Source organism: Dufourea novaeangliae, unplaced genomic scaffold (assembly GCF_001272555.1).
Source record: "Dufourea novaeangliae isolate 0120121106 unplaced genomic scaffold, ASM127255v1 scaffold118, whole genome shotgun sequence".
NCBI lineage: Eukaryota > Metazoa > Arthropoda > Insecta > Hymenoptera > Halictidae > Dufourea > Dufourea novaeangliae.
In genome coordinates this window covers 1632810-1643731 of record NW_015374006.1, presented here as the reverse complement: position 1 = coordinate 1643731, position 10922 = coordinate 1632810, and the positions used below count along the sequence as shown (strand labels likewise).

At 42.4% G+C, this 10922-nt stretch overlaps 1 protein-coding gene across 1 annotated transcript; it reads right to left on the bottom strand.

Annotated features, from left to right (window-relative positions):
- Positions 1-732: 732 nt before the first annotated feature.
- On the bottom strand, positions 733-9970 carry LOC107188212. Its single transcript, XM_015576468.1, has 4 exons — positions 9893-9970; positions 3454-3569; positions 1717-2047; positions 733-936 (listed from the first exon to the last, which is right to left on the bottom strand). The coding sequence occupies exons 1-4, from the start codon at positions 9968-9970 to the stop codon at positions 733-735; spliced, it is 729 nt and encodes a 242-aa protein (XP_015431954.1).
- Positions 9971-10922: the final 952 nt, after the last annotated feature.

Below are 10922 nucleotides of genomic sequence, written 5' to 3'. Positions count from 1 at the left end.
CGGTGACAATATATTAATACATACGATGCAAGTGTCCCAAGAGGGGTCGCGAACAAGTTCTTTTCAACGTGAAACATTCTAACCCCCGCTCGACACGTTCACCGGCGATAAAGGACAAACCGTACTGTCCCCAACCTACCTTCACTTCCGTTAAGTCATACATTTCGTGAATTTTCATTGTATGCAAAACATTCTTGTTCCACTTTATCAATTTACGAAAAATAGGGTACAGTCGGGTTATTTAAAACTGAAACGATAAATATAATTTCACGTGTTGCTACTGGGTAAGAATTCCAGTTGACACCTTTCTGACTACTAATCGACTCTGATCTCACTACCTATCAATACCAGGCCTACTATTTCACCTTTGAATCAAGATTAAAAAAGAAGTTATAACTTTATTAGGACTGTTTTACTGCATCACGATCGTGACTTCTTATTTACGAATAGGTTCTTCTCTTTTTCACCTAAAACACCTAACGAATAATCCCACCGGTAGGTAACGCGTGAACGTGTCGAAGAGCTAACCCTGTTCATTGGTAACGTTCTCAGTCTCAATGTACGCAAAAACGCTTGACCAGACTGTGTTGAGACGTTTCTTTTCTTTTTCTTTTTTTCGACGAATAATGCCGGATGATCGAAGGGGACGGCGGATCGTAACTCGACACGTTGGTATCACCGAGTTTCGAGGTAGTGGAACGTTCCCGATTCCCTCGAACCGCCCACCAGATCTCACGTCTCCGTGTCGAAGAAATCTTGGTCCCCCCTCGGTTTACACTTCTTGCATTTCTTCTTCTTTTTCGGTTTCGGCATGACCTCGCAGCTGCAGCCGCTTCGCACCCTGATGTAGTCCAACGTCCACATCGACCCGCCCTCTGTGTTCGCGGTGAACGTCAGACGTTCCTTGTGGTGCCTCTTGTGCTCCCCTTTGCCACCCTTCTGGAACAATTACAAGGGGATATGTTTCAATTGAAAAATCCCTGTCCTCGTGCTTAATTTCATTATTTGTGGCTAACTGTAATGACGTAATTTTGTTAAAGATTAATTATAGTAAAAGATCGTGCTACAGGCTACAGCCATATGTTTACCGAACAATATTTTTCTTTAATAAATAATGTAACAGTAATTTTGGCAATAATTAATTTGTTAATAAATTTTTTCTGTTAAAAATCGTCCGGCACGTCGGTAATTCAATAAATATTATTCGTAAATTTTTGGCATGCGCGCATAAAAATATTCGCCATTGCAGCTTCAGGGTATAATCCGTGTTTTTTTAGTGAAAACTTGTCCAATTATTTCACCAGCTTAATCGAAGAGATCGGATGGCCTAGTGATACAATTCTCTTTATTTTTTCCGCTAAAATGGGTCCAAAAAATTATGGAACATCTGTAGACGTGTGATCTACCACGAGAATATCCCGTTGTCCACGCGCTGTGTGGATGCATTGGAGGAAGAAGGCCAGTGAACGCTAGGACTATGTTTTCCCCTGGAATCGCGAAGACCGACGCGAACACAGACACGGTTTCTTCCTAATCTTTCGAAGGATCTTCTAAAATGAACGTCAGGGAACTAGTCCGGCTAACGAACCCGTCGCGGGCACGGTTCATCCCGGACGACGTTCACCTGGACCGGCCAGCCAGGAGGCTGCTACTTGAAAAAAACCCTTTCTGGACTCTATGTTCGTGTGCGAAGTTATTACACAGAGGTACACGCACCTTCGGTCCAGAATTCTCAATGATAGCGTAAGTGTACGAGAATTTCTGCACACATCTGGACTGGTTACTGAACTTCCGGTCGATGAACCGGCACGGCTTGTCGAGGACGTCTGGCCGGCACGAGTACTCGAAGAACCTCTGCGCGTTCTGACCGTCCCGATAGAGCTGAACGTACATGTCCTCGCGATTTCGACCGCCGACCGGTTCCACCATTTCCAATACCGTCGGGCAGCAATCGACTGGAAGCCCGTCCTCGCCTCCTTCCTGTCGCAGAATCATGTTCATCTCCCGATAAGTCATCCGCTTGGTCGTGTCCTCCGAGGTCTGCGTCCTGGAAAGGACGTAAAGGTACGAAAGGGGTAACAAAAGAAACCAGGAGCAATCGTTCGAATTTCGACGAATCAAAGGGGGGACGAAGGTTATTTCGTGTGGTGTCACCAGAAGGTTCAAGGCTAGATCAGAGGCCAATTACATAAAAAAAAAAAAAAAAAAAAAAAAAAAAAAAAAAAAAAAAAAAAAAAAAAAAAAAAAAAAAAAAAAAAAAAACGGGCCCAGGGGACTCGAACGGTTCGAAAAAGACCCCGTCAAACGGTGTGGAGGAGGGGACTGTGGACACATTCCACTCGTGCCGATAACGTAGCGGCTCGTGTCTCTGAACCGTTGACGATAGAATGCAGCTAGTGGCACACGAGAGGGGATCAGTGATAGGGAAGGACAGAGAAAAAACAAATCTGGAAACTGGGACCGCTTGTAAAACGACACTTCGCGTACGATTCCGTATTCGCCGGGCGAACGTGTGTCGCCCGAGTCATTTATAATAATTAAGACAGGTTGACACACGTAACGATAAATAATGAGCAGGCCCCGGCACGGCGGCGACGAGATATACGGACTTCGCGCGGTCGACGCTGATTGAAAATTGAAATTCACCGCCTCGAAATGTGTCACGCGACTCGCGATAACCGATTGCTACTATGTGAAGGTTGAACGGTGCCAAGGTATTTCGTTCGTTTGTAGAATTGTGTAGTAGCTGGGAGCTGAGGAAATTAGATTGATTTGGAAAAGATCGTAGCAGGTGGAGCACGCCGCCGGCGCCACCTAGGTCTAGTTTCCAATTCGATACTTTTGAAACTGTATTATTCTAACCACAGACGAGGTATAGAAGTAGACATTTCATCCAATGTATTTTTGTGGCCCACTTTTCTGGGGTTACGTACCCAATTTCCATTTTAGTATCTCTACCCACCGCAGATTTATCATTCTCAAAACGTAGAGGTCGCTGAAATCATTATTTAGTGTCACTACACACCGCAGATTCACCGTTCTCAAAACGTAGAGGTCGCTGAAATCATTATTTAGTGTCATTATCCACCGCAGATTCACCGTTCTCAAAACGTAGAGGTCGCTGAAATCATTATTTAGTGTCACTACCCACCGCAGATTCACCGTTCTCAAAACGTAGAGGTCGCTAAAATAATAGGCTTTTTAAGGTGTCGGTACTACAGTTTAGGTGGGCCACCAGCTTCCATAAGATAAAATGTCTATACCTCGTCTGAGTTCTAACGATTCTGCTGGTACATTATGGGGTGCAGGTATCTCTTTCCTTTCAGCAATGGATTATTACGTACTAAAGGGTGAAATCCTAAACAACCCGATTTCTTTCAAATACCAACTCATCAGCTCCCAGCAATATTTCTGTGTTTGAAAATAACAAATTTTAGTGTTAGATTGACTTACCAGCGAGCGATATGTCCCCTGAAAGGATGTTCCCTAGTCTTACGAGAGGAGAAAGATAATGTCAGGTTGTTGGCGGCAGCAAGCCGCGGGCACAGGACTGCGGTCAGCCAAACCACCTGCGAAACAAACAACAATTGCACGAACATTAGTACAAATTATCGAGAAATACATTACTTACGATACATTAACCCTTTCACTGCTGTTTGCGCCTATAGGCTCTTTAAAAAATTCACTGGTGGTCTATGGTTCACGCCTGGGTCATTCTACTCGACGTCAGACACTTTTTATTGAAAAAAAAATTGACACTATACAACATCTGGAAAATCAACGATTTAAAAAATTTTGAAAAAACCTTTCAGACACATTCATGGAACAGTGACTTATTCTGTTACGATATAACAAAACTTTGAATCCGTTGCAGCGAAAGGGTTAAACGAACGAATTTAAAAGGGGGAAAAAGTTTCGTAGGGCAAGGTGACCAGCATTCTTTCCAGACGTCGTTTTGAGGGCGAGCCGTCCAGAGAAATCCGGCGCGTGAGAAAGTACCAGGAGGAGGTAAATAACCGGGGGATCGGTATTAACGTGCAATAAACCACTGTGTTAGTCACGCATCGGCCCCGACTTGCGAACCGCTGCGGCGCACGAGCACGGATGGTACCACACGGTTTACGGAGGTGAAAACATTAATTCGGCTTATAATTTTTATGCAAAACAGGCCTTGCGGCGCGGTTCACTTCACCAACACATCGCCCTCCTCCCCTTCCCTTTTTTCTCTTCGTCGTCTCGCCGCCAAAACGGTTTCGACTTAATTGTGAAACCCGTAATATGTAGTATCTTGTCGTCAGAAATTAGAGGTCGCGCAACAGTCTTTTAGTTGCTAGTTATCGGGTATTTAATTAAATTTCGTCGGTGTTTAGGGAAAGGTGGGTTGGTCATCGAGCACGTGTGTGTTGCACAATAGTTTTTCTCTTCGAATCGATTGTAACTTACGACGATTATGCAAGAATTAATTAATTAACCGCTTTAGAGAAAGTACAGTAAAAGTGTTAATTCGGTAAATGTTCGTTGGATAGAGACCAAAATGGAGGAAACTGAGAAATTGGATAGGGACAAAAATGGAGGAAACTGAAAAATGGAATCGAGACGGAATACGGCGTCGAGAATAGCGAGGGTTGGTCTCGAGAGATTTATAGAAACGGGACGATAAAAGATGATCGGTGCTAGCGTAGTTTAATTAAGCCATCGTTCATCAGCGTGACTAGCTGACTAACTGGCGCCTCTTGTCCGAGGAACTCGCGTCTTGATGCGCCTCAGTGTGCGAATTAAACGGATATTCACGGACAACGGACCACACGCAGCTTCTCGGATTCTTATCGAGACTTCTTGCTACCATCGACTGACCGGGTTCTCGACAGCGACGACGCGATTTTAATCGATCCACAGAGGACACTTTAGATCAGCGATGAGCACCGTTTTTGCCAGAAACTGAAACTTCATTAATAAAATTCATAAAAAGAATATAATTTATTAAAATAAAAAGTACTAATTTACTTCAGCTTTCATTTAAGTTTTGTCACTTTTTTCTGATTAACGTCTTGAGGGATACTAGCAAATACGTGTACATTTAGTTTTTCTTTAATTCAAACATGATTCCACGAGATACAATGAATATTATTGTGAACAAATATTTGCTAGGAAATTCTCCGACAAAGAAAAAAGACATCCTATCAAATATTTAATACATACATGCTAAATAAGTGCAGCTGAAAAATAGAAAATATTATTTTCTTTTAATTGTGATCAATTCGTCTCTGGAAAAGTTAAAAAAAAAAAGTTAAGGTCTCCTCAGAATTTTATATTAAACATACAATACGTAAGAAATTTTACGATTTTAACTATACTTCTTTATAAGCACACGCGCAATGTTTAATTGCTTTGTGTATTTTTAGTGACCAATTGTTAATTTTACTTATTCTTGACTTCATTTCTAACACAAAAAAGAATCACTTTTCGTATTCTGGTTCCAATAATTTTGATCAGCCATCAAGTTACAGAGTTATTGAAATTAAATAATTATTCGTGAAGTGTCTATTTATTCTAGAAGCTGTACATATTATTTTCGTTATAAAAGTTGGAATTTCCAAGGTACGATGGCCACCCAAACCGGCCATACGTTCAGTTAAGGGTTAATATAATATTTGATTCAACGCTATGCCGATTTCGTTCGAAACTCGTAAGTTTCGGCCGATTATTATCAATCCACCTGGGGGATAAGGATTTACAGAGGTGACACGGACGGTTAAAATCGGCCCGCGAAGTTACAGGCGCGCTCCGATTGCAAACTCGTTTCGGCGCGGGCGGCTGCGCGTCGTAACATACACGAAACGTACGTAACGTTTCACCTGAATGAAAAATATTGGCCGATCTCGGCCGTAAGTCACGGTGGTGGCCCTCGAGCCGAATGGAGAACCGGCAGTTTTTAACGTTCGATACGGACTTTCGATGGGATTTATCGAGCGCGCGTACATACTTTCGAATTAGCGTACCACAGGAGAATTTATGTCGTGATTCGGGGTTCGTTGAACCTGTTAAGGGCGTATATTCTATTGGGTTCTTTGGACAGTAATTTCGTTTTTTTTTCGGTTAGATGTCGTTAATCGTATTATTAAGAAGACAACTTCATTCTAACCAATAAAATCATTATACAGACTTCTCTCTATTATCGTCTGTTTTGTTCTACACGATTATTGTCCAGGCGTTATCCCCCTAGAGGGGGGGAGGAGCGTGGAACCTGTCAAGCGCAAAATTTTGTTGCTCCTCCGCTTTTGTTGCCGAGGCTCGGGCTTCGGACAAAAAACGAATTTACGAGGGTCTGAAGCGTTCCTCCCTACATGATTATTGTCCCGGCGCGGACAAGAGTTCGAGTTATCGCTATCGAGTTATAAAATTCAAAGTCTATCTATTATTGATACAAATGACTGTTCTGATTTCTCTTTGAAAACTTTCAGAGCACAAATATACGCACAACGAGACGATATTTACGTCGAATTCGTTGAATTAACAGACTGCACGCAGTGGTAACATGGATCTTCCTCCGTGTTCAGCTATGTAAACGTAACAAGAATCGAAGCACAATGCGCTCGGCCAAGGTGTACAAGATCGTGGGGCCTAACGCGAGATGATCTGTGCTTAACGGGCCATTAACTTCGAGCAAGGTGGACAAGCCGATGGTGAGCCAACGTAATCCGATATATGTATGTGCCAGGTAACGTGAGGCCACGATAACGGGGTAATTGAATGTAAACTTCGGACACGTTCAAGAATAAGTCCACGGCGACCTCTAATTTCGAGAATAACGGAATTGTTAACGAAAAGCATTATTGTATATTAACTTTTACTTCTAGAAATCGATCCACGTTTTATAATCATTCGTGGCGACACTTGCTGCAACGATTGTATTTATATGAAACAGGAGGGTTGGTAGTCACCTAAAAATCGCGCTAAATGTAGAAATAAATCGAACGAAAGTAATTGTATATAACGAAGCATTATTAAAATGAAAGTTAGCAATACCCCCCTCCCCTCGCTTTTAAATCAAGGGAGCCCTTGAAGGTTTAATAGCTCCCGAACTTATATCTTAAAATATATCTTAAAAATATTATAATTCTGGGAAGGGAGGGGGGATGTGGCAAAATCCAATTTTTTTTCTTGTAGGGTGGAGCAAAATCCACTTTTTTCCGTCCAGGAAGGGACAAGTGTCCCCTCCCCCTTTTCTACGCCCATGAAGACAACGAACATCGTTAGGATTCATGAGCAAAACAATAATTAGCCCGGTGGAAATCGACGTATCAACTTAGCTCAAGTCGTAGACCAGATAAAATGGCCGCCATCGCTCATTAGCATCCTTGGCACCCTTTTTTTTTTTTCGCTGCGTTCCCAGAATCACAAGATTTTCAGGTCAGCGAATGGAATCCCGGATGATGAACGGCCACGGATTATCATACAATGGCGATTACGATCAAGAATTGTAATGTAACCGCCCGCGATATTTCCGCGATTTTACTCTCAGCGCGCCCCCGAGTCCCGAGCTGGAGGCGGTGTGGTTACGAGAACACGGGCGATATACAGTGGACATTCTACGCGACGATTGGTCCGCTCGTAATTTTTCAACCGTTCGCCGGTGAGCCGTGATTGGACACACAGAGATGCCGGTAATTTATTGGTAACGGCAGCGGAGAGACGCCCGGTGGTTTCACCGCGTTGAAACTGTGCCCCGTTTTACGCGGGCGAATACCAAGCTAGACGCGCGCAGCGTCGTAACGAGCCAATCTCGGACTCGTAACTAGACGGCCGTTGATTCGAATATCGGCGCCAGTCGAGTGAGGCTCTTTCGAAACGCGCTATAAAAATTTTACGCAAGCTTATCTAGTCGCCCTGTGTTCCCTTACGGGACACGTGAGAAAATCGCTAACACAGCTAATTGTCTTACGTTGTTGCTTGATTTATTGTAAATGCGTGTAATTGCAGTAATTGCATCCACCAGTAACGGGTTTAGTGTTTGTAGCCTTTTAATTAGTCTCTAACATTCGCGTCTAGTCTCTACCTACGTAGTACACAGTGGAATAGGAGTGACTGTAATCCTTTTTCTGGCTTCCATCACATTCTCCTGCAACCGTGTTTTATGCTTATAGTCCTCGGATTGGTTCCTAACTTTCGCGTCATCGTCCCGTTTACATTACTTGTAAAAATTTTGAAAATATCGAAGTCGATTATTCTGAATTCGAGGAAGCTATTTGGATCACGCCTGCAAATGAAGCTTCTGTTTATAGTTTCGTTAAGTTTTCCATCTTCAGTATATCGTTACCATCGACTATAACATGGCTGCCGTACTCTAGGATATTTACAAAAATTACCTTTGTACTGGAATCTACGGGTGATACTAATCGAGTGTCTACAGTGCTACCAGCTCCCTCAAATATTAACTGAAGTACGATTATCTCCTATCTCTCGAAACTACAGAATTTTCAGTTTGTTGTTCCTGTTACAGATAGCGCCACCGAACAGATCAGATATCGTAGTTCAACGCTCAATGTAAAATCAGTAGCATTCAGTTTAATTTTAAATTAACTGAAACAAACTTGTACTTTACAAGAAGAACAATTAATGTAATGTAAGTCAACTTTTTTCTCAGTGCTCCTTTAACTATACTTACAGAATTAATTATACTTGTAAGTTCGGTAATAGTACCTAATAATTAACGATTAATGCTGATAGAACAACTGTCCTTTTATGTAACTTAGAATGAGAGGCTTCGACTTCACCGATCAAACCAGTTTACTCTTCGCAACTTCTGAACCCATACGTTAGTCTCTCTTTCTCTCTAATCACGATAGTAATGCAGAAACATCGTCGAACCAAGTAATTTCAAATGTCAACAGGACTTCTCGTTAACCTTTAGTTGGGATCATCAGGTTACATGATCAACAAGAACGTTTCGAAGAAGTTCAGAAGTAGAAAAAGAAGAAGAACTTCATGCTTCAAAACATCGAATATAACTAAAAATTCGGAATATAATACTTCGGTTGAAATTCACTTCTTTTTCCCCTTAAATGAATCCTATTCCAAAATTTATCGACTATAATATTATATAGTGAAGTCCACCCACGATACGCTAAATCACCGGATGCCAGTAATAACAAAAACGCACACCGGGACACGCGAGCTGGCCCACCCTCTTTTATAGTCCCGAGCTACGATTCGTGATATATTATTTGAAAATTGTTTTAAATTACAGGCTGGATCGCCACGATGCGTCCAGACGATAATAGGAGAAGGCGTCCATTCGGCAATATCTCGTCCCGCGTATCGAACGGACGTACATGGTTCTTTTGCGTCGATAAACGGACCCCTTCGAAGAGGTGGGAAAGATGTCCCATGATTAGAAAACCATTCCTCGCGTGGTGAATTACTGGGCATATTACGAAACGATTATCGCGAGATAAAATTGAATTTTTTATAAATGCATAAATCCGCAGTCTAATCATTAACAAAACAAATTTACTTTCTAATTGATATGTTCGCCCTTGTTAAATAAACAAATGAATGAAAATCTTTTTCATTAATTCTGACCCAAACGAAAGCTACACTCGTATAGATTAGTATGTCACACCAGTAATGCAATTTTCCTTTTACTATAATCGATTCGCTGAAGACGATGTCATTTGTCTAACATTCCATTAACAATTTATATATTTCAAGCAATCACATTATTCCGTACAAAATAGAAAACGATTAATTGATACCAAAAGAACACATCGGATAAAATCCTAAAGACTCCAGCTCTGGCAAGGGGCAACAATTAATTAAACACACGCTCTTGGTATCCGGCAACGATCGCTTAACCAAGTGTGTATCGCGACTTTTTTCTCAGCCAAAGTACTTTCCATCGAGCCATACCAATTAATTCTTCTAATTTCTTTAAACCAGTTCCATCGAACCAGTTCTGCTTTATGCACATGTTCACGAGGAGCGATTATCAAGATTGTTAAGATCACCTCGACCTCGGAACCGTCTTGCGAATAATAACCCCGATGATCGCTTTATCCCGCAGCGGTTTTTCACGAATGATCCTCGATTCGTAACGATCCCTCGATCGAGATCGCGAGTAGATCACCTCGACCTCGGAACCGTCTTGCGAATAATAACCCCGATGATCGCTTTATCCCGCAGCAGCTTTTCACGAATGATCCTCGATTCGTAACGATCCCTCGATCGAGATCGCGAAGGTCGTGGGTGGATGGTTCCGCTGAAAGTGGCAGGTTGGTTGCCTGACATCAATACTCGACTATTGCATCCGACGATTCCCAATCCATTGAAACCGACGGTTCCTAAACCACTAGATGCGACGGTTCTCCAACTATTGGATCTAACGATTCCCCAACCATTGGATCTCACGATTCCTCAACCATTGGATCCAAAGATTCCCAATCCTATGGATCCCACGATTTCCCAATTCATTGGATCCGAAGATTCCCTAACCCCATTGGAGCCAACGATTCCCCAACCATTGGATCTAAAGATTCCCAATTCACTGGATCTGACGGTCCCCAATCCACTGCATTTAACGGTTCCCAAATCGACTGAATCGACGATCCACCGAGATTATTCCTTTCTTTTTTTCACTACGTGTATTCGTTGATCGAGCCCCGCGATTGACGGCGACGCGATATTCAGCGTTCTCGATATCAAAACACGCGATCGTTTCCTCGTGAATATATTCGCGGTCGATCGATTAATTAGTCGACCACTGTCATTAGTTGGTAAATTATACGCTGGCGTAACGAAGAAATTACACGACGTATTTAAACGCGTTATCGTTACTCGCTCTCCCGTCCAGAGCTTGACACGTGCCGTAACGTTTACCCGGAGCCTCTTTTTGTGCAACAAAGTTGAACTTATGATCGATGGGG